The 22,822-nt window shown below is 44.2% G+C and overlaps 2 protein-coding genes across 7 annotated transcripts in view; one reads left to right on the top strand and one right to left on the bottom strand.

Annotated features, from left to right (window-relative positions):
• The window catches only part of esyt2a (extended synaptotagmin-like protein 2a), a 29,460-nt gene extending 17,289 nt beyond the window's left edge, over positions 1-12,171 (bottom strand). The window contains exons 1-8 of one of the 4 annotated variants that reach the window (XM_019875049.1): positions 12,016-12,170; positions 9,763-10,147; positions 5,349-5,390; positions 4,915-5,049; positions 4,772-4,848; positions 4,024-4,096; positions 2,322-2,411; positions 189-244 (exon numbers count right to left, since the gene is read on the bottom strand). In XM_019875049.1, the coding sequence (XP_019730608.1) occupies positions 189-244; positions 2,322-2,411; positions 4,024-4,096; positions 4,772-4,848; positions 4,915-5,049; positions 5,349-5,390; positions 9,763-10,140 (851 nt within the window). In that variant the 5' untranslated portion in view covers positions 10,141-10,147; positions 12,016-12,170. Of the gene's footprint in view, positions 1-188; positions 245-2,321; positions 2,412-4,023; positions 4,097-4,771; positions 4,849-4,914; positions 5,050-5,348; positions 5,391-9,762; positions 10,148-12,015 lie in introns of all 4 variants that reach the window. The other 3 variants (XM_019875051.1, XM_019875052.1, XM_019875050.1) reach the window with 3 other exon arrangements.
• A 1,077-nt stretch (positions 12,172-13,248) lies between these two features.
• On the top strand, positions 13,249-16,302 carry LOC109518815 (zinc finger protein 316). Of its 3 annotated transcripts, none has more exons than XM_019874907.1 (4): positions 13,249-13,754; positions 14,572-14,687; positions 14,851-14,959; positions 15,448-16,302. In XM_019874907.1, exons 1-4 carry the CDS (start codon positions 13,493-13,495, stop codon positions 16,164-16,166), a joined length of 1,206 nt encoding a protein of 401 aa, XP_019730466.1. In that variant the 5' UTR covers positions 13,249-13,492; the 3' UTR covers positions 16,167-16,302. The 3 variants fall into 3 exon arrangements, with proteins under 3 accessions (XP_019730466.1, XP_019730465.1, XP_019730464.1); XM_019874906.1 differs by having other exon boundaries at positions 13,250-13,754; positions 14,839-14,959; positions 15,451-16,302; XM_019874905.1 differs by having other exon boundaries at positions 13,250-13,754; positions 14,839-14,959.
• The last annotated feature ends 6,520 nt before the right edge of the window (positions 16,303-22,822 follow it).

Here is a 22,822-nt window from a genome sequence, read left to right as displayed (position 1 = left end):
ACACACACACACACACACACACACACACACACACACACACACACACACACACACACACACACACACACACACCGACAAGGTGCTCTCCCTCCCTCTCTCTGACACACATACACTGTTCGCATTGTGTCCATCACTAACTCTGCCAAGAGCTAAATTATCTTAATTGCGCCAATAATCCCGCCACGTACTTGATCCCAGGAATGTCGAGAACGTTGGTCAGGCCTGTCCAGTTGATGTCCAGAAGCTGCAAGACAGAATCACAAAGACATTAAAAAGGGCATTTTTAGGATTTATCTTTCATAAAATTTTTGAAATGGTGTACCTAATCAAGTGGCCAATGAACAGAGTAGCAATGCACCTAATGTGTGTGTGTGTGTGTGTGCGTGTGCGTGTGCGTGTGCGTGTGCGTGTGCGTGTGCGTGTGCGTGTGCGTGTGCGTGTGCGTGTGCGTGTGCGTGTGTGTGTGTGTGTGTGCGCGTGTGTGAGACCAGCAAGTTAGTGTCCTTTAAAAGATGACATCAGAAGGACAAAAGTGTGTGCGTGTGTGTGTGTGTGTGTGTGTGTGTGTGTGCGTGTGTGCGTGTGTGTGTGTGTATGTCTTTGTGTATGTATATAAGTCTCAAAAGCTGACATCACGAAGATGTTGCGTGTGTGTTTGTGTCTGCATGTCTTTTAAAAACTGACCTCAGAAGGATGTTGTATGCTAAGTGTGTGTGTGTATCTTTTAGAAGATGACATCATAAGGACATTTAGTGTGTGCATGTCTTAAAAGCTGACATCACAAGGACGTTGCGAGTTAAACTGTGTGCATGTGTACAATCATGTGCGCGAGTGCATGTGCTCTGATGTCATGAGAGGTTGCGTTTATGCGTGTGCATGTTTATGTGCGTGCGTGTGAGTGCGTGCGTGTTAATCCGAGGTAGCGAGAGGGATGAGTCAGCAGCTCAGAGATTCCGTATGTCGGCAAAGCTAGAAAAGATCAGACAAGAAGCTTAACGGCGAGGATGCCAAAAACTGGTACAGTTACTTCCGTACCCTGCTCGATCCAAAAAATGTCTTGGCAAAGTCCAGTGAGTTTAATTGGAATTTTCAGTTAGCTGTTGTGCGAGTGCTCCAGTAATCAAAGTTAACGATCAGGTGATATCAATCAAAATGCTTGCTATGCGAAACCAAAGCAGCAAGCAAACTGCCATTTAGCAGCAATGCATCATGGGAGTCCAAGCGATTGCAATTGAACTGTATGCACACATGCAGACACACACACACACACACACACACACACACACACACACACACACACACACACACACGCGCACACAGTTAAACATTCCAAGCATGCAGAACGCGATGGAAAGCATGTTGTCGATCAAGAAACTAAAGGCTAATGAAAATAGGCACTTAATACTAAATTCTAAAAATGAACTCCAAAATGCAAAATATGAAATCCTAAAATTGCTAACAAATAAAATTGCTAAGTAATTGTTAGAGGAATCTATGGGCGAAATTGTATCATGTTTAAAGTTTCATTTGATCTGGGCACGTCGAAGCGTCTGGGTGCGTAAAATCTCTGACAGTAATAAATGCTAAATGTGAAAAAGCTAGATCGAGATACTAGCCGATTTTTGGCTTTGACTTGCCAATGAGATACAGTACGAACGCTAGCTGTGAACTGAAGTGAGTTTGCAACAAGCAGCAGTTTACCTTCAATAGAATTAGCGAACAATTATTCCAAAATGAGCCTTCAAGGCCTTTTTTGCCACTCCCAGTTGTAGTTTTTTATCAAACCAATCATCTTCCAAAGAGAATTACACCTTATTTACTTAAAACAACCACATAGATTAGCCTTTTAGTCCGCTAGCTTAATTTTACTGCTTATACTACTTGATTACATCAATATTGTATGTTTTAATTAAGTACAATATTATAGAGTGCTACTTGTAAAAAAAACATGACTTTTTGGGGTGCTGGCGGGCACTGGATTGGATTCATGGCATTTCCATTCATTTTGATGGGGAAAGATAACTAGAGTCACAAGCATGGTCACAGAATAAATAAAACTCTTATCTCAAGGCGCTACTGCACATTTGAGTCATTGGTCAGGCTTCCAATGCGCACGCCAGCGGACCCGCCCGTTGCAGCTCAGGACATCCCGCTTGCTGTTGTGCTCAAGCGTGTCGGAACGAAACTATGAGGTTTCAGCGGTTGAAATAATTCAGGGCGGCTAACGATATCGAGGACGATATCTGCTGAAAGGCAGATTCCCAGGAACTGTCCAAGGAGAAGAAGAACAAGAACAAGAAAGGATATGTGGTGTGACTTACGGGTTTCTTGAGGAAGAAGACGGAGAGTGCGCCAATGAGGGGCATGTCTCCCAGGAGAGGCTCCATTACCACACGCATCACGCCGTGAAGCTAAGCAAGAACAAGACAGCAACATTTACACATCATGAAGTGAAAATGATCACAGAAATACAAATTATGGCCAAACAGAAAAAACAAAACGCTAAACATGAAAAACTATGCCCAAATGCTAAAAATCCTAACAAAATAAAGTCTAAGTACTAAATGAAATTCTAAAAATGCTGACAAAAATAAAGATTCATCAAAACTAAATGGTGACCTAAAATGCTAAAATGTGATATACAAAAATGCTAAACATAAAAATCGGAACAAAATAAAGGACAGGAAATGTTGATCATGAAAAAAAAGTTTCAGGCAAAATGCAAATGTTAATCATTAAAATGCCTAAAATGCGGACAAACCTAAAGGCTAAGTGCTACATGTTAAAAATGCTAAATACAAAGTGTGAAACACTTAAATGCTAAAACCCAAAACTAACTACAAAGAGTTTAATATGAAATGAAAAACAAATCAAATAAAAGCTAAAATGTTATCATGATAGCTAAACACAAACTGCTCAATGCTAAACAACCAAAGCTTAAAGTTGAGCAGTACATCCAAACATTAAATGTGAACTGCTGAACACTAAATGTAAACCGCCATATGCGCTATAGAAAATAATAAACATTAGATCCACCTTGCTGAACTGTGAACAGAAAGGACTTGTGCTTCCTTTGAAGTGGAATCAAGCAGCACGGAGCAAACTTGTTGTTGTTGGTGTCTTGACTGACAACATAATCCTGCTGCTTTCTGCTACCGCACACTCAGGTGTGACGTCTGTCAAAACTATGGCTGATTATAATCACCTTTCTCTCAACACTTAAAGTGAACAATTCTAATAAAAATGAAGGCTAAATCCTAAATGCTGAACACTAAATGCTAAAAATGCTCCCAAAAGTAAAGGCTAAGTACGGAATGCTAAACAAGAAATGCTAAAAACGCGAACAGAAATAAAAGCTGAGTACTAAATGCTAAACAAGAAATGTTAAAAATGCTAACATAAATAAAAGCTAAGTACTAAATGCTACACAAGAAATGTTAAAAATGCTAAGAAAAATAGAGGCTACATTCTCAGACTCAAACGCTGAATTCAAAACTATGTACATGAAATGCTACAAGTGCTAATGAAATTAAAGACGCAAGCTAACTCCTATCTCTTGGCAGCCATGTTTTTAGTAAGCGCAGCAGGTCAGCTGGGACATACTTTGTACTGGATGCTAAATAAACATTTTTTTTTTTTTAATGGTCTGGACAAACCGGTCACAACGACAGCGATCGACCAGTCGATTTGGACCCACATAAGCCAACAAAACTTTCCCTGGCATGCTCGGTAAACGATGGCATCAGCCCGAATACCGATAGCGAGTCATTTATCAATAACGAATCTTGTTATCAGGCTTGAGTTAATACAGCGCAGGTCATAAAGACATTTAAGTGCTATTGACGCCTCGTGGCGCTGACAATGACTTGATGTCATCTTGCACATTCCACAACTACTGTTTTACGCATAACAAGCTAAATGCTTAACACGCTGGTTCCTTAAACGGGACGCGAAAAGGTCAAAAGTTGAGATCGAAGTGATGTGGTCGCCACGACGACAAGTGGGATCAGTGTGCCCTGGTACCTGAATGCTCTTGATTCCCGCCCTGCAGTAGTACTTCTTGATGTCCACGTCGATCTCCGTGTTGCCCACAAAGCTGCAAAGGTGACAAATTTACAGAGTTTGGAAGATGTTAGAAACTTTCGATATGAAGAAGATGTTTGACAGAGATGGTACAGTGTTGCAGGCGTTGAAGAAAGAACTCGGTCGACACAATTCATCCAATTTGAATCGTGGCCACAATTTTGGCTGCCACGATGAAATGAACCCGATCTCCTGTTGACACGTATTTACATTTCAAACGCGACGTCAGCCGCGTATCTAATCAAGCAACTTTCTCAAGCAGTGGTCAGCTGCAGAGAATACTCACTGTTGTGAGGCTGATATGAGAGGATTTGGACAATTTCTAAATCAATATTTATCCGGTTCATCCATGGAATAATGGATAGAATAATCAATCCTACAAATATATTGAAAAGGCACAGCCTGAGTCGAGATTTTTTTTTGGGGGGGGGGGGGCGATTTTTAAGACACAGAGATGTTCCAAGATGTTGCAGCACTTGATTGAGAAGCTTGCAAACAGGGCTGGGGAAAAAAAAAAAGTCCAACTCGGTTGTGTCCACCACAATAATTGGTTGACATAGAAATGTCTGCATCAAAACTATAATCATTTTAAAAACCATATTTGACATGCACGGAACTAACGTTTCGCAGGTTGCCGGTAGGAGGAACCGATGATCGATTGGATAATCGATTCTACGATAATTCGTACCTGATCTGCATGTCCATGATGACCTGCCGCTTGTCCACGTTCTCCGTGTACACTTTGACACCGTTCACCCTGAATGGCTGCAAAACAAACAAGCCGTCGAGCAAACGCGGCGACCGATTGCGTGCTTGTGCGCGTGCGCTGACCTTGTCGCCCATGTCGATCTTGGAGAAGCAAAAGGAGCTGAGATGCGGGTTGGCCCCCTGGACCGCCGGCTCGATGCTCTCCCTGAACAACTTATCCACAAACTGGCAAATGAACGGCCACATCTGCCTCACCGTCTGCGCCAAACGGGACCACACGCGCACCATCAGCGCCACGCACAAATACGCGACTGCTCTCATGCTTTGCTTTGTAGCTTGTTAGCTTAGCAACAACAAGTACAAGAACAAGAAGAGGAGAACGGGTCACTCCTCACAACTTCATTATCCGTTGGAAAATTGTGGGGGCAGGCAGTCAGTCCCCCGGGTAACGGCACAAATAACATGTTCTCGTCCCACTTTGAAAATTGAGTCTGTGTGCGTGGCAGAGGAAGTGAGAATGTGTGTGAGAGCAAGAAAGATGGTTCGTGAGTGAGCACCTTATTGAGCCATTCCACTCGCTCCACATCTGGATAGTGGACCTGTGAAGCACAAAAAAAGCAACACATTAGTTAACTCGCATCAAAAAGACGGCAACTACAAAACCTCATGACAGAAGTCAGCCACAAATTTGCTACGGCAACTATCAACAGGCTAACGAGCTATTCAACTTTTGCCTTCCACAAAGATGCAAATCTGCCACTTGTTATCCTCTTTCTACTGCTTTTTCTTTGGCTTTTGGGGCCTTTTTGCAGCCCACTTTTCAACACAAGTTGTTTTTGGAGTCCTCCCGCATGTAAACAAACACTGGTATCGGTCTCTGCATTCTTTGAGCTATTCTGGTGGCTCGCCTGATGTTTATTTTGACTCGGGTAGTGCCCTGGTGACACCAACAAACAAATTAAATAGCTCTTGTGCACATTCCTGTTGATGCCTAATGAAAAAAACATGAATGGTATGATGATGATGATGATGATGATGATAATGTTTTCCTGGAAGGTACAGAAATCGGAAACCAGGATGAGGAGAAGCGCTGGCGTCTATTTTTAACCTGGAAGAAAGACAGTGCACTAAAACAGAGACAGAGAGAGAGAGCGAGAAAGACATTCATTTGCCTGCCTTTGCGTTGACATTGTGTTGTCGTCATGTGATCGCGACGCAGCATCGCTAGCGACATCGTCCTCTCGCCGGCCGCTTCATTAGGGACAACCGTCGAGGGAACAAAATATTAGAAACGGCTACGGGAATAAACAAATTGTGAGCGGATGAATATCTCTGGAATGACGGTGTACCTAATGAAGTGGCCACGCTGTTGGGCTGGGCGAAAACAAACATCTTGCATTTGCTTTTCTTTCCCCACACGATCTCAGACACATCTGAATTTTTTTTAAAACTACAATACACTACCGAAACACTCATACACATTGCAGATTTATTTTCACTCTTATGTAGCTTACTACTGAAACGCTCATATTAATGAAATGCTTTCATAGAAACTAGCAACAAAAAAAATGTTGCTTCTACTGTACTCATTGCTAAGACACTCTTCGGATTTTTTTCTCGTTCATATGACTGAAATGCTTGCTGACTCACTAATGAGATGCTTTCGTACACTATCTATCTATCCATCTTCTAATCCTCTTCATCCCCACGAGGGTTGCGGGCGTGCTGGAGCCTATCCCAGCTGTCTTCGGGAAGTAGGCGGGGCACATCTTGAACTGGTTGCCAGCCAATCGCATTGCACTAATAAATGAACAATCATTCACGCTCACACGTTGGGATAATTTAGAGTGTTCTATTAACCTGCATATTTTTGGAATGTGGGAGGAAACCGGAGTACCCACAGAAAACCCACACAGGCACAGGGGGAACACGCAAACTCCACACAGGAAGGTCGAAGCCGGAATCGAATCCTGCACCTCGGCACGCGGATGTGCTAACCGGTCATCCAACGTGCTGTGCCGCTTTCGTGCACACTACATAAAAATGTTTTTCGCTCAGACGTTATCACAAATCAGAGTTTTTCTTTCACCCATACACACTACTGAAATCCTTCCACCCATCATACTGAAAAATCTTCATATTATAGATGTAAAATTGTGTTTCAGTCGTGGAGGAATGCGAAAGTAATCCTGAATCTTGGCCCTGACAGCCCCTCAAATGGGTTTAAGGTTACTTGGGTCCCTCTGAATACTTGTCATCCACGATATGCGCTCAATAATGTACGACAATCCTCAATATTTTTAATATCAGACCATTCTCAACAACGACAGAAAAAATACCATGTCAAATTGTATTTCTTTTGTGTCAGTTAGTTGGACACAATTGGTCAACAATGTGGTATTTCAAAGACATGTGAATAATGCATTTAAGGATTAAATTCGATTTTTTTTTTGTTTAGACCAACCAAGGCCATAAGTAATCCTTTTTGTTTGTAGAAATCTACAAACTCAAGTTGAGGGGGACAAAAAAAAAAAAGAAAAGAGAACTACCCGGCAGTGACTCTCTTTGATTCAAAGCTGCTTTCCCTGCACAAACTTTGAATGCATTTGAATCTCCAAAGTCAAAGAGACGTCATTATGCTTTGCCAGTTATCTCATGTGTTGCCTTCGGGGCACGGTCAGAAATCACAGCTTTCCACACAAGCAATCGAGTGACTGACATCAGGTGTTGCCTTCGGGGGACGGTTAGAAATCACAGCTTTCCACACAAAACAATCGAGTGACTGTCCAGATCGATTTACATTATCCATTTATCCTTCAGTCGACCGAGCTAATGAAATCAAGTGTTTGCATTCAGGGACAATCGTAAATCACAGCTTTCTGCACGAAACGACTCACGGATTCTTTTAAAATGTCTAAATCACAGCTTTCTGCACGAAACGACTCACGGATTGTGAAATGTCTTTCAATGTTAAATTCAATGTTAAATCCGTCCAACCATCAATCAACCATTTCTCCATTCCTGGCAAATCAATCAGGTGATGCTTTCAGGGACAGTCTAAAATCAGGGCTTTCCTCACACAACAACAGAGGAACTGTCCTCATACGCACAGGTTTTTATCAATGTAATGAAATCAAGGGTTACATTTAGGGACCATCAGAAATCACACTTTTCCGCACTTAACAACTGATTGATTGGTGACGTTTATTTAAATCCATAATCTATCATGTATCCATCCAACTAAACAAATCAGGCGATGCCTTAAAGGACAGTCTGGAATCAGAGCTTTCCACACCAAGCAACAGAGTTGAGTGTGTCTGCGACAAAGCTGAGAGTAGAAGCAGAGCATCGGATCGTGCACCGGTCTTCGTCATCCATGTTCCTCTACATTGTTCCCATTCCTGCCCCGCCCGATGGCACACAAAACGGGCCGTCGTAATGTGTCACACGACACACGAACGCGCCGTCAGCTGACGTGTCTTCATTGCTTGGATTCGTTTTGTTCAATGCGCACATCTTGAAACAATATGATGCAATCACTGTGGATTTATTTGTTCAATGTCATGAAACGTGGTTGTATAAAAAAAAAAAAAACTTGAGTTGAAGAGTTAAATTGCACTTCAAGTAGCCATGAACATCCTGAATTGTCTTTTTCATAAGAATTCTTCACAAAGTGCCGACCGATGCCTTTATTTTTCCCGAGGAAGGATTATGGCGTAAATCTATGACAACAAAGCTTAGCAATCAGAGCGTGTGAACTTTGAACCCTCCGTTATCAGCGTCTGACCTCTCCCCCTCCCCTTATCACAACGACCACAAACTTTTGTGTCAGTGTGACACCACGTCGGCTGGCCTTTTTCAATTTCTGTTGAAAGAACCGGGCCAGCGATGTGATCGATCCAAACCTGTTGAGAGGACGTAAGTGTGGAACAGGCCACTTTTTATTTCTCGACATGCTTTTTTTAGGGGGGTAACTGCACCAGACCTCCAACTAATCATTTGCATATTCACAGCTTTTTTTTTCTATATTTTTTCCAATATTTTGTGAGGTTTTTGGGGAGCTTTAAGGGGGATGAGATTCTTCCTCCATTTTTTTTTGTTGTGGAAAATATTTTTTTAAATGTTCTTCAGCTCTTTTTTTTTCAAAGCAAGAAATGTTTGGTTTGATTTTTGATCACTTATACGCAGATTTTCACTATTTGATGTGCATTCAGGTCCCTATTACCCACCACCACCAACTGTATTTATACTTCGTCCTCAAATTTCATGGTAAGCTGCAAAAGTACAACTTAAAAAAAAAAAAAAAAAATCAAAACTGTAGCGGTCCAAAAAGGACAGGTGTTATTTATGAACCTTTCTTCTAATAGAGAAATTCTTGGATGGCGTCCATGTTCATTCAGGCAGTGTAATTATGGCTGCTGCTCAATTGCCTCGCGTTTGACTTTTCACTGGATGTGGTGGGTGTGTTACAGCGCTCCAGATCACCCCAACCAAAAATATGCATCCTCCACAGATGAGCAAAGCTTTCTTGCCTATGCCAGCTAATAGATTCTCAAAAAAGTTTAAAAAAAAAAACAAACTATATAACTATGCCTACGTTCATACTGCAGAGCATGTTACGAAACTGTTCCTAAAAGAACACTGCAGATTCATAGACGATTGTCTGTGTAGTCTCCCTTTTGTTGTTTATTTCAAACCCTTTGCATTATTGTCGTGCATGTGCTTAGGAAACGCTATGTGCCGCGCAACTAGCACCAATGAAAATTTTGCATTTAAATTGCCCATCCCTAATATACACTGTTCAGTCCCGGAAGTGCTAATGGCCTATGATGACCTTCAGGAGGAAACCTTGCTTGCTGGTCGGTTAGATGGAGACAATGGTTTACCTTCAGCAGGGCACTAAAGTGCAAACGGCTGGTGAGGAGCACGGACGGGCTAGACAGTACATGAATGGCTTAATTCATGACTCACCCATGACGGCAGCTCGGTGGTGGGCAGAGTCTGCTTGACGACTTTGTCCTCGTGCTCCAGGAAGGCCAGTGCGCGATTGATCCTGTAGTCCTTTCCGCCGTGGGCTCGCCTCCAGTAGAACAAGGCCGCTAGTCCGATCAGCACCCAGCTGAAGCTGAATTCCAAGTAGCCCAGGATGTAGATGGGCAGAATGGCAGCGAAGGTCTTGCCGAATTTTAGCCACATCTCGGTGATTTCCGTTAGGGATGACTGAGGCCCGCTGGCCGGCTCCTCTGGCGGCGGGCCGAGCGAGGGACCGGCGGGGGCCAAGACCGGTCCGTTGGGCATGCTGACCGATCCGGCCGAGCCTTCCATCCTGGAGCCAACGCTGTTACTCATTTCCCCTCTACGGAGGCACAAGGTCAGACTTTTACTGCAAGGACAAGCAAGCACTGGATACAATAACACTCTGGTCCAATGCTTCTCAAAATATGGTTCACGATTAATCGTTTAGAGACCTAGCTTAACTTAAAATTGTCCAAATGCTGGGAATTTCAGCCTGTCAGCAGGAAATATTTTTAGATTTCTGTCGTCATCCATGAAAGCAGACAGATTGATTATGTTTGTGTTCATTCAAAATAAGACGATTGCAAACATCTGCTTTTACTTTGGAAAAACAATGTTCAGCATTTTTACCGATTTGCTGATGTGCTATGGACCAAATCAAGGAACTGAAATGGAAATAAATTACTTTTGAACAATTTTTGCACCCTCCATTTGAAATAATGTCCTGATATTGAATAAAAAGATGGACATTTAAAAATGCTTTTCTAGAGTGGGCTCAGCAATTAATCTAAAAAAATAACCAACAGGTGAATCAATTGTTAACACAATCAGGAGTAGCAACCCTGCAATAATTATGTTGTATAAAAGTCATTTTTTGGTTCAGAACAAAACTTGTATTGTTACAGGAATAAAATTAATTTTCCAAAAATAAAAGGCATATTTTTTCAAGGAATGTTGACTTTTTTTTAAATAAAAAAAGGCATATGGTCCAGAATAAAAGACGTAAAAGCACAAGAATAAGACAATATTTTAAAAATTCATTTTACTCATTTAACTTTGATTTTAATAGCGCCTTTATCCTGTAAAAAACAACAATATTGCCCTCATATTCCTTTTTATGACAAAATACATCATTATCATTTTTCTTATAGAAAATAGGACTTTATTCATGTAACATTTTGTTTCTAACAAAATTATGAAGTTCGTATTGTAATACGGTGACCAAAGACATATTTACAGGAATTACATGGATTATTATTTTTTTTAGTAGTATGACTGACATCATAATACTGCAACTGTCACTTCGAAAGATAAGATTTTATTCTTGTTGGATAAACACTTTTTACAACATGAGTTCTTTTCAACAATTTAACTTCCTTTCTTGGGAAAAAAAATAGGACTTTATTTTCATAACATGACAACTTATTTTCTCAGGGGGGAAAAAAAACCTTAAATTGTGGAGGCGTCCTTGGAAAAACTTCGCCGGAAAAATTTGACAAGCCTTGGTTGAGTCCAAGAAACACCACTAACAGATCACAAACAGATCCACCATGGCAACCATTTTTGTGCACTTTTTCACGTTAACCTCGAAGAGGTAATCGCTTACATGCATTAATTACACTTTAAAATTAAATTTAAAAAAAAAACAATTTGTTTTGTGGGTCAAAAGAATGCAAAACATTTGCCATCGCTGTCCTCTGACGTCATTTCATTTGCATCGCCATTCCAAACTCTCCTTAAAAACATCCAACTTTTATAACGACTGCTATTACTTACTCAACGAGCACGGGTATTCAGCCTGTTGAAATCGGCGTACATCCAACTACCATCACTAACATTTAATTGTTTCTTGGATTTCACTTTGTAAAATGCCGTGAAGTGTCTTCTGGTCGCTGGCGGCTATGTGATGTTATGATCGAATTTCATTTTTTAGTGCTTTCTAAACCCGTGTTTGCACGTTAGCGTGTATGCCGAATTGAACAACACACTCTATAAAATCAAACTTGTGGTTCAGTTGCAATCAAGAGAAGGCTTGTATTTACTAAAAGGCATACAAACACTAAATTGGAGAAAATAGCAAGCGAGTCCTTCGTGACGTTCTTCCCAATAAGTGACACGTAGAAGGGCTTCTTACGTCGAACCCAACGGCCACCGGCGAAAAAGAAGAAAAAAACAACTTCTTTCAAGAAAAAAACCCACAACACTCACCAGAATCCGCATTCGCTTGTAAACGACTTCAAATTGAGCAGTGGGGACGCGCGGCGTTCCACATGCCGACCAGCTCGATTTCGACCAGGCAGTCTCCCCCTCGGTTTCTCAGCTCATCACTGTGTGGAGGCGCCGGAGCTCTACCCGCCCGCCTCAGTTTAGCCCGGCAGGAAGCCGTCATCGCCGGGGAGAGGTCGGCCTCTGCCCGCGGGTCAGCCACGGAGCACTGCTGAGCCCTGGTGGCGAGAGAAAGAACTACAACTGTTTTAGCTGTACAGAACTGTATTTGTTTTTTTTGGTGGGGGGGGGGGCGTTCATTGCCCTCTTGGGGGTTAAGATCAGGCTATACTGTTAATATTTTTCAACTGTGGGCATGTGAAGCCGTTTCTGTGATTATGGGGCAGATATATAAATTTGACTTGACTTTGACTTGAATTGGTTAAAATGATTGCAGAAAAAGAAAATATAGTACAGAGGAACCCAGCAGTCTTGCAGTTCAATCCAGGCAATTCAACTATTCGCGAGATTTTGTCAATGGAAAGACGACTAGAATACAGTGGTAGCTTGAGAGTAACCCATCTTGTGAGTTTTTTTCGGGGGGGGGGGCGGAGTTGGAAACATGCAGATGACAGTTTGTACGACTTATGTGCAAAAACTCTAGTTTGGAGCGCTGTCCGGTGGCAATGACTCAAGTCACAAAAAGTGAGAGTTTGGCAGATATACTGCCCCAGGTGGTCAAGGCACACACCAGAAGGAGCAGAATAGCCATTGAAATGAAGCAAAAACTGTGGCAAACTTTTTATTTACATTCTATTTACTAATGTCAGTGGTGAATGTTTTTATTGTAAAGGGCAATTTTTTTAATTTTGAAACACATATTACATAGATTTGTTGATTTTTATGGGTAAGGAGAAACAGATTAATGGTGTTCCACTCATTTAAATGGGGAAAGATTTAAGGTGTTTTGAGTTGCAAGCAGTCATGGAACGAATTAGACTTATGTACATGTCAACTTGGCACCGCTGTATTATCAAAAGGAGAAATAAAAGGTACTGAGAATATGTAAACATTCTAATCTGTGCATTATGCAAAGTTAAACTGGAATTTGAAAACTAATAAATATATATATGTATTTTTAATACGAATTACTAATTAATGTTAAAAACTTTAAGCTGTAGGATAATTTTTAAAATCGTAAAATGTTACAAAATAAAACGAACAATTTCAAAATGTTTACAATGAAAACAACCAGAGGAGCGCTCGGATGTGAAGCCAAGTGCGCAAACGCAAAGAGCCGTGCTTTCATTTTGAAATCCCGAAAGCGGAAACAGCAAAATCAAAACAAACGTCCACATACCCCAACATGTCGGCCCGTGTATGAAACATACATGTCGGAATATCAACGCTCGTGTGTTCTTCGAGTGTCACGTTAGTTCAACAACCAAGTGCGCGTTTTGTGTTGTTGTTGTTGGCGGCGATGAAGAGCTTAGCGGCGTTGCACTCGCAACTGGCGACCATCATGGAGGCTCTGACCCGGGCTGCGGTGGCCGAAATGTGCCAGCTGGTGGACAACAGCTACGCCGTCTTCCAGATGGAGATAAGCCGCAGCCGCAAGGAGAACGACGAGCTCCGCAGGAAGCTCGCGCTCATCGAAACCATCGTCGCCCGCGGTGGCGGCGCCGCAGCTGCGGTCTTGGGCGCCGGAAACCCAGAGGAAACCAACGAGGAACCCGGCAACGGTGAGTAGTACTCATAGTCCAGACACCACCACCAACTACAGCAACACTAGCATTACTATCTAACTAACCAAAACTGTTACTTCTACTACTTCCATTACTAAGACTCCTACTCGATTACTATTACAACTGCTTGCAGTAGTTTGACTATTCTATTTCTTCCATTGCTACTTCTTCTCATGCTACTACTACTATTCTTATACTGCTATTATTACGACTACTACTTCGTTTATCTTAAATTCTCGCCATGTATCTCCGCGTAACTGATCGCTTTAAGTTTGAACTGTGCTTCGTCGGAGTGTCTCTTCATCTGTGCCATTTTCCGGGGTCCGAAGTTGTTTAACCCAATGCAAATCGATAGTACTGTACCGGCATTCTCTCCACCTACTGGTGGGCGTGCCTTTAGCTTCCTTTCACGCCCACCCTTCCACTTTAACGTCACAGTTTCCTCTCTATAAACAGCGTGTCTGCATAACATCAGATAGTCAAGCGGAGGGCTCCTCGAAGTCACACAGCAACATTCAGATTTTGGAACTTGATGCATAGATAAGGCGCCCCATTGATTTTGGAGAAAATGTAAGACTTCGAAGTGCGCCCTATCCTTGTGAAAATACGGTCGTACTAATGCAACGAACTACTCGTGCTCCAAACTACGCTTGCTACTGAACAATTACACCCAATAAAAGACCCAACTTCAAACTTATGCTACGCTACAAGTACTATTGCTGTTGTTGTCATAACACGACAACTGCTGCGACTTCAAACAGAATGAATATTGGCCGTCACTGAAAAGTGGCTCCTATCTCTTGGTTTCGTACAGTGCATTTCCCGTCATCAGGCGTGGTCGACAGATCGCCGAACGTCTGCAATGGGCGGAGAAGTGGACCCCGTTTGTTGTTAGCGCCATCAGCAGAAGCCGCGCCGTCAGCTGCAGAGGTTACACACTCACATCAACACTCCCATTGAAAAACATAACGTATAGTATCATTTAAAAAAAAATGACATGGTATTTTGGTACTTTTCTTCATACCGGAACACTGTGCCGTACCGTAAATCTGACTTATTTCTGAAAAATGCGTGGTTGCGGTTGGTGTCGCAGGACACCTCATTTGCTGATGTTTCGAGGAGCGAAGAAGACGTGTTTCCGGTCAAACAGGAAGTGGCGAGTGACAAGGACAATAGCGGCGAGCTGCTTCAGGATGAGGACGGTAAGCATCAAAGTGGTGCGACGCTCCTTTGTTGTCGAGCTGGATGGTGTCATCTGATCCTGTTTGTGTGACGTACTGGGACTGCAGACATCTCAAGAAGTTGCAGTTAGTAGTTTGATTTTTGTGAAGGATAAAGAATAAGCATTGTTGTCTGTCAACATGTGTTGCTGCATTTTGTGAGCAAATAGCCATTGGTTAAAACTGTATTGTTTTGTGTTTGAAACAAGCACATACGTTTGCTAGCTTTACGATAACACATAATGGGGAATGTCATCATCGAGCTAACAAATACAAGCTAGGTGGCGGTTGAGCAATACAGTAGCTGAGCATATGATGCGGCAATACAGACATAACACACAAATAGTCATACTCACATGTATTCTTGATCCTCTGCAAAGAGCAATGAATATTAATGCGGCATAATGAGGAATAAGGTTAGCATTATAACGTAACGTGCTAACGTTAGCGGCCTCACATGTTGTTTGAAGCAGAAACGGTGTCGCAGCAAGCCCACCCTAAAGCCGGTCCCTCCGGAATTGTTGCTACCACCTCGTCGGCCGATTTCAACCCTTGGGAACAAAACGTCAACACGCCGCCTCAAGGTTCGCTGAGCTTTCCGGGTTCCCCGGGCCTCGCCCGAGACAACTCCTCGGACGTGGTCTACGACATTGCGTCGGAATCCGACGGAGAAATCTCATCGGCGAGGAAAAGCTCGGCCTTGCTTTCAGGAAGTCCCGACCAGGCCTTGGGTTTACCCAGCCCCCGACCGGGAACCGGTGAGCCGGACCGCTGCTCTCCGTGGGCCAGTCAGGGCCTGCCTTGCATCCTGGCCCTGCCCCGCCGCCCCGCGTCCGACTTGAACACCGCCTTCCCTTTGGCTCTGGGGTTAGCGGGGCCCCGATTGGACACTGTAGACCGGAGCCGCTTGCGTAGGGACCGGCGTTTCGTCTGCAACTACTGCGGCAAGTGGTTCTCATCGGCACGCAGCCTGGAGACGCACGTGCGCGTTCACACGGGCGAGCGGCCGTACTGCTGCGGCCAGTGCGGAAAGCGCTTCACGCAATCGGGCCACCTGAAGACGCACCAGAGCGTCCACACGGGTGAGCGACCGTTTGCGTGCCACCGCTGCGCCAAGCGATTTGCTGGGAAGCAGAACCTGAGGATACACCTGCAGAAGCACCACCCCGGAGCACAACAAGAAGGGTGAAATGCTTCCTGGGGCGACTCGCCAAAATAAAAGAGAACTGATTACATTTGTTTCATTGACGCTGAAAAACGGAATCTCACCAAGACGTTATAGAACTTGTAGATTAATAAAGAAGCATTTATGTGTGTTAGCGTGAGCTGCTTTTCCATTCAATTCCTTATGTTCCGTTTTACTTCGATTTCTTTTCTTTGGGTTGCCATTTTGATTTTTTAAGTTGAGATTCACTTCGATTTCCAAGCGCTTAACTCATTCACCCCCAAAGACTTATTTAGATGTCTTTTCAGACGCCACACATTTAATCCGAGCTCCTCATTTTATATTGACTGTACTTGAAAAGGGTCTGAAAGGGTCCGAAAATGGCCATTTTCCACGACGGGGCTCGTGAAATGAGGAGCTGGGATTAAATGTGTGGCGTCTGAAAAGACATCTAAATACGTCTTTGGGAGTGAATGAGTTAAGTGGCAATTCGCTCTCAATTGCGCCGGTTAAGATTCAAATTTGATTCTTGAGTTGCAATTCACTTGGTTAAGTTCTAATTCGATTTGCGTTTTACTCTTTCGATTTACATTTGATGTCAATTGTTTAGCTTCTGATTTGATTTGTTTCCATTCAGCAAATCCTAGCTAGTACTTGATGGCCCTCCCATTCACAGATGGATTTGCATTAAACATGATATCATGTTTACATAAGAAGCGACCTCATTTTTACATCAAGCGTGACATCATCGCTGAAGGCGCCCGCAAAGGACGCCACGGGACGCTCACAAAAAGCGTCCCATCAGCAGGAATGTATATATGGACATAGTGAGCACTTCTTGCTCGGATCAAGTTGGCGAGCCAACCTCACACTTTCAGTCACGCACTTTTGCCCCTGATGGTGAAACACGTCTGTCTGGAAGTTACACAATTCTCTTGAGGAAATCACGCCCCGACATTAATTCTGGCCCAATGGCTAGAATGGCACCATCTTGGGTGACCTTAACCATTTCATGCACCCTGTAACCCCGAAAGGGTTAAAGACACCAGCCTGACAGGGCCGGTGTAAAATTCATCAATAATATGGTGAAATCAACACATTTAGTTTTCTTCAAGTTTTAAATGAAACAACATAAAGATGCTAAATATGAAATACTGTATTGGCCCGAATATAAGACTGTGTTTTTTACATTGAAATAAGACTGAAAAAGTGGGGGGTCGTCTTATATTCGGGGTCTAGATGTTATACCCATTCACGACGCTAGATGGCGCCAGATATCATTGAAGCCAATGCTGAACTTGACTCCCCAGGCCAAAGTGAACCCCTGCCACGAAGAATAAAAATAGAAATAGCGGTAGCACGAAGAAGAAAAATAAAAAATAGCGGTAAGAAGGAAAAGAGAAGAAAATAATAGAAGAGATAACAGAATATGGAGAAACGTAGTGACAAACTGGAGAATAGTGGGTCGCAGATCGGCCAGTTTAACCGGCAGCTGAGGAGAAGTTATATAATTTACATTTCAAAAACCAGAAGCCATTCATTTACGAATGTGATTTCACTTTAGATTTGAATGAGGCAAAATAACATGCTTTTTCTCTGAAATATATTATTATAATCATTTGTTTCAGATGTACTGTAATTATTTTCTGTATAAAAATTAATTTGGTGTTCAAAAAGTCTTTTTTCAAACTTTAGTCTTGAAAAAGAGGGAGTCGTCTTATAATCGGGGCCGTCTTATATTCGGGCCAATACGGTAATCACTTGAAATATTTTATCATGACTGTGAGGGGCCAGTTTCGTTTCAACAGGACCACCACAACGGGGCTCGTGGTGACCGTAAAAGGCTTAATGTCAGACCCTGAAAGATTAAAGGCCATAGTTTGGGAATATCTTGGAGATCGGGAATATTATGCTCCGTCGTTTGTGGTCTGCCAAATAAATGCCCACAATCTCAATCAGCCAAATTTTGATGTATATTCGGGCATAGTTAGGCAATTTCAATGCATCGAGATCTCAAGTGCGGTTGACTTGACCACTTTCTGTTTTGTCTTTTTTTCATCACGTTCTCATCTACACAGAAGTTTTGGTGGTTCTGATAAGAACCTGGTTCTTTCCTGGGTCTTATTGATAACTCAACTCAACTGTATTTAGAGAGCACTTTCAAACAGCCGTCACTGCATACAAAGTGCTGTACATGGAACAACTAACATACAGTAGACAACAGTAAAGCAACAAATCGGTAACAAAGACGGTAGAAAGCACCGAACAGCAAAACCAAGAACAAATCTGAATCATGCTGAGTCAAATGCCAAAGAATCCAAGTGAGTTTTGAGGCGGGTTTTAAAGATGGTCAGCGATAAGATAATGAAGGGATCAATAATCAAGCCAGAAAATAAGAATAAGAAAACCTTTATTCGTCTCACACTGGAGAAATTCCCAATTTACAGCAGCAAAGTTATGAAAGGAAGTTGACATTTGTATAAGGGGGAGAAGTCAAGTGTGAACTATTCAGAGTCTGCCTTCTTGCTGATTAACCCATTTAATCCCACCGGTCACATTTGTGAAGGACAACAATGATTTAATTTACAGGGCTCTAAATTTTTTTTTTTATTAATGATTACTTAAAAGGGCTACCAATGACACTTGATTTTGACTTTTAAATGTCTGCGAAAAATTTGGGATTAAATGGGTTAATCTCTCGATTGTGGGTTCTGGTTGCCTCACATTTGGTACAAGGAGTGAGGAAATTCCAATTGTTATCTTCAGCAACCTTTCAGTCGTGAAAGTATATGGGTGCTTGCTGAAGTTTAATAAAGCCATAGTAGAAATGGAATGTATAAAACAAGTAAAAGCAAAAGTTATACAGAAAAAAAAAAAAAAAAGTACAGATACATGAAAAATCGACTTCATTACTGTCACGGGTGGTTCGGACAGAGTGAGACTTGTGCCATGTGTCTTCATTCAAAGACACGTTTGTATTAAACATGACATCAGGCCTAAATGAGGAGCGACGTCACATTTACATCAAGCGTGACATCGTCGTTCAAGGCGCCCTCACGGGACGGTGCGTGAGAATCTCAGAAACGGTCGATCAGTGTTTTTTTTTTTTCTTTTTTTTTTTATGGCTATAGCAAGTTCTTGCTTGGATCAAGATGGAGAGCGAACCGAGTTACATTTCCAGTCAGGTTCTTCTGTCCCTGACGGAGAAACACTTCTTGAAGATCACGCCGGCTCACTGGGCACTGCTGGCGGCGGGGGTGCGCGACCCGGCCATAGACATGATCCTGGCCGACATGTGCGGTGAGATCGTCCAGACGGTGGCCACCGAGGTCCTGCGTCTGGTAGTGCCGGTCCTGGTCGAGCACCTGGAGGGGCGGGCGTCCCCCGACGAGATGAGCAGCGCCATCGAGAGATGCACGCCGCAACTGGGCGACAGCATCATGACCACCTTCGCCGCGGCGGCGGATGTGCCCGAGGTGGAGTTTGTGGGCGCCAAGCGCTTCACGGCTCTCATCGAGAAGGAAGCCAACGTCCGGATGAACTCGGTTTTGAGTTCAGCCCTCAGTAGCAGCGAGGGCCAATCGGAGCCGCTGCTTTACGTCAACGCGACCATGTCCAGCGTCAACACGCTCTATGAGATGGTGTGCCACGCTCACAAATGTTTGTCTTACTTGAGCAAGATGACGCAGCGCTTCTACAGGATGAGCGGCCTGACGCCCGTGGATGTGGAAGCCGCCACCCGCTCCGTGGCCGCCATCCTGCTCAAGTGGGCCAAGGAGGGGCGCGAGGAGCCCGACGAGGAACTGGCGCGGCGCTCCGAAGACGCCCAAACCACCGCCGAGGACATCATCCAGACCATGGTCCAGTTGCAACAACGGGCCGAGCGCGCGGCGAGCAGCGTGTTTGCCAAGCCCTGCATCGACATGAGTGCAATTTTGGCGAAGGTCAAGCGGTTTTTCTCATCGCGCCCCAAATCCTCCACCTGCACCGACGAGCTGGCCGTCAGGACCTCACTCAACACGGTCGGACGCTCTCGCTTCCAGAAGATGATGGCGGGCCTCAAAAGCCTGTTCCAAAAGACTCAGCCGCCCTTTGTGGTCAACCTTCCGACGGGACGGTCTGGACAGTCCACACGCCGCCGCGCGACCGGGACCAGAAGCAGCCAGAAGTCCCGGCCGTCGTCGCAGCCTCTGTCCGAGGACGAGCTGAGCAGCAAGTTCGACAGCTTGACGTCCAACCTCATGGACTGGGAGCTGGAGACGTGCACGGAGGAAGAGCGGCGGCAGCTGACCGACACGGTGTACGAACACCTGATGGCCACGCAGGACGACGAGTCGATGTCAGTCCGGCAGCACGCGTACTGCAACGTCCTGTACGCCATCACGGACGACACCATCAAGAAGTACATGCAGCAGCTGCACCTGTGGCTCAAGGTGCTGCGCGTCAACGCCAAGAGCCGCGTGGAGGTGTCGGGGGCCCTCAATGAAATCGACACGTTCATCTCGGACCTGAGTCACAGCCAGCCGGAGGCGCCGAGCCTGGAGGACGGGTCCAGCTCGGGGGGAGTGGCGCCGTCGTCGACCACCCGTACCACCACCAGCGCGCCGGCGGCGGCGGCGGCGTCGCGCGCCAGTGTCATGAGCCCACCGGTGGCGTTGCCGTCGCCCACCAGCAGCGTTCACCAAGCGCACATGAGGAGTCTGGTGAGTGCTCTGATCGTCACCCTGGTCATGCGCCTGTCGTGGAGGTGCAGATCTTGTACCAAGATTACGGCGATCTTGCCCGTCATCAAGCGTTTGTCAGAGAGGGCGGTGGAGGAGATAAGCCCCAAAATGGCCGCCGCCCTCGCCGACATGGACACCTATGACGCCGTGATCCAAGCGGTGGCAAGAGAACTGTCCAAGGAGTTTGATTCTTCTGAAGCGCCATTGCTGGTCCAAAACCCGGGTTTTGACGATGCTGTTTTTAGGCATCTCAAGGTCCAAATCCATCTTCTCAGCAGTGGTGCGCCCCTCAGCTCCAACAACTTTCTCTCCACCATGACCAGGGTTCTCACAAGACCATTTCTGAGCCTGTTCCGCCCGGCGACCCATCCGCTAGCCAACTACAATTGAACAGGACGCTGAACTGGATTCCGCCGCAGCGCTCCGACAACAACTTGAATATCAATGTGCACCAGTTCCACCTCAAATAAAATAATAACGTTTGGTGTGTGTTTTTATTTCAATATATGATTCTTTCAAACCGCCTCTTTGTACACCATATCAATCAAAAGTATTGAGTGGACATTGTGAAAAATGACACCGAATCCAGTGTCAGCCCAACCTGGTTGCAGATTTTAAGGGAACCTGTGCTCTGTTATTGACTGAAAAACTGAAAAAACAATTTGCAAACAAGATGACACCAAACAAACAAGATGACACCAAAGCCTCAACTTTCAGAAACGTAGTGCTTTTTTCGGGGGGCGGCCATTTTGTGGCAACACACTTTCATGCAATTGTAAACATTTGGATTTTTCAAGAAGAAAATAAACCAGTGACTGAAGGGTTTTGCCAACAATTTCAAACAGGCCGTGGCTGGGGAATAGCTTGCATCTCGATTCAACCGTGCTATTTAATGCAAATGACGTTCATCCGTTCCAGCCTCTGACAAAGCATCTTTGGGACTGAAATTAGGTGTACTTTGAGATTTTAGAAAATGCAATGGAAAAGCATAAGACTCGAAACAAATTACTGCTTTTATGACGTGTACAAGAATGGCGTTTCTGACACCCGAGAATTGTTCTTTGCTCGTTCCAAGTGTTTTCGAAACGAATGGAAGCTTGAGGCATCGTGGGTGTAGTTACACGAGCCACCGCTAGGGTTACCGCACGTGACGTTTTCGCTGAATTAAAATTGTATACGACGTGTATCATATGCACAGTAAAAACAACGACAGCGCGACTAAAGCTCGGTGTTTATAACACGCCGTACAGAAGGGCTTTTTCGTGTCGGGCAGCTTGCAATGTAGGCAGAGTAAGTACATATTACACTTGTGGCGTTTTTTGACGGCTCAATTCATAATCACCATTCGGTGTCGTAGCATGCAAATGACTCCTCACCTCTTGCCTGCGCCGGTTCTCGAATGCAGGACGACGACCGGGGTTCTGACTGCTGCTGGGGGGTTGAAGTGGCGTTTGCGAAGGGAAAAATCGTTGGCACGGGAGTTGGTTTCATCTTAGGTCGAACTCCATTCGTGTATTTGATGCTCTCTGCTAAATGCTTGCTGAAGCACCCCGGTTCAAAATGATCAGCACAGAGCTTGGAATACTTCCGCGGCGATGACAGCCGACCAGGTTTTCCTCCCTGCCGATTGACTTTCCGATCCACTGATCAGGTGTTTCTTTATACCTTGTAAAGGTTCAGGAACTTTTGCCAGTCCCTTGACCATTCGTGCAGCCAACTGCCACGCAAAGAATGAATCAGTCTTTAAGTGCTTAAAGCACGTGGAGAGCAACTGAACGGGAAAAGCACACAACCGCTTGCCACAGTAGCCACTATCGTAGAAAGGGTTCTGTCAGTCGTCATCTGTACCTGTGGGTAAAAAACAAAAAAAAAAAAAAAAACCAAAAAACAAAAAAGGACGTTTCGCTTCTCTCACAGAAGCTTCGTCAGCGGTAGACAACCCTGAAGTCTCCGTGA

The sequence above is a fragment of the Hippocampus comes genome, unplaced genomic scaffold (assembly GCF_001891065.2).
Source record: "Hippocampus comes isolate QL1 unplaced genomic scaffold, H_comes_QL1_v1.1 scaffold20, whole genome shotgun sequence".
In the NCBI taxonomy this organism is placed as follows: Eukaryota; Metazoa; Chordata; class Actinopteri; order Syngnathiformes; family Syngnathidae; genus Hippocampus; species Hippocampus comes.
The sequence above is the reverse complement of the archived record's forward strand: the minus strand, read 5'-3'. Positions and strand labels throughout refer to the sequence as shown.

Coding starts and splice junctions, on each gene's coding strand:
- LOC109518815 (XM_019874905.1), top strand. CDS start 13,493: ATGAAGAGCTTAGCGGCGTTGCACTCGCAACTGGCGACCATCATGGAG. Junction 13,755..14,571: donor CAACGAGGAACCCGGCAACG/GTGAGTAGTACT, acceptor GGTTTCGTACAG/TGCATTTCCCGTCATCAGGC. Junction 14,960..15,447: donor GCTGCTTCAGGATGAGGACG/GTAAGCATCAAA, acceptor TGTTGTTTGAAG/CAGAAACGGTGTCGCAGCAA.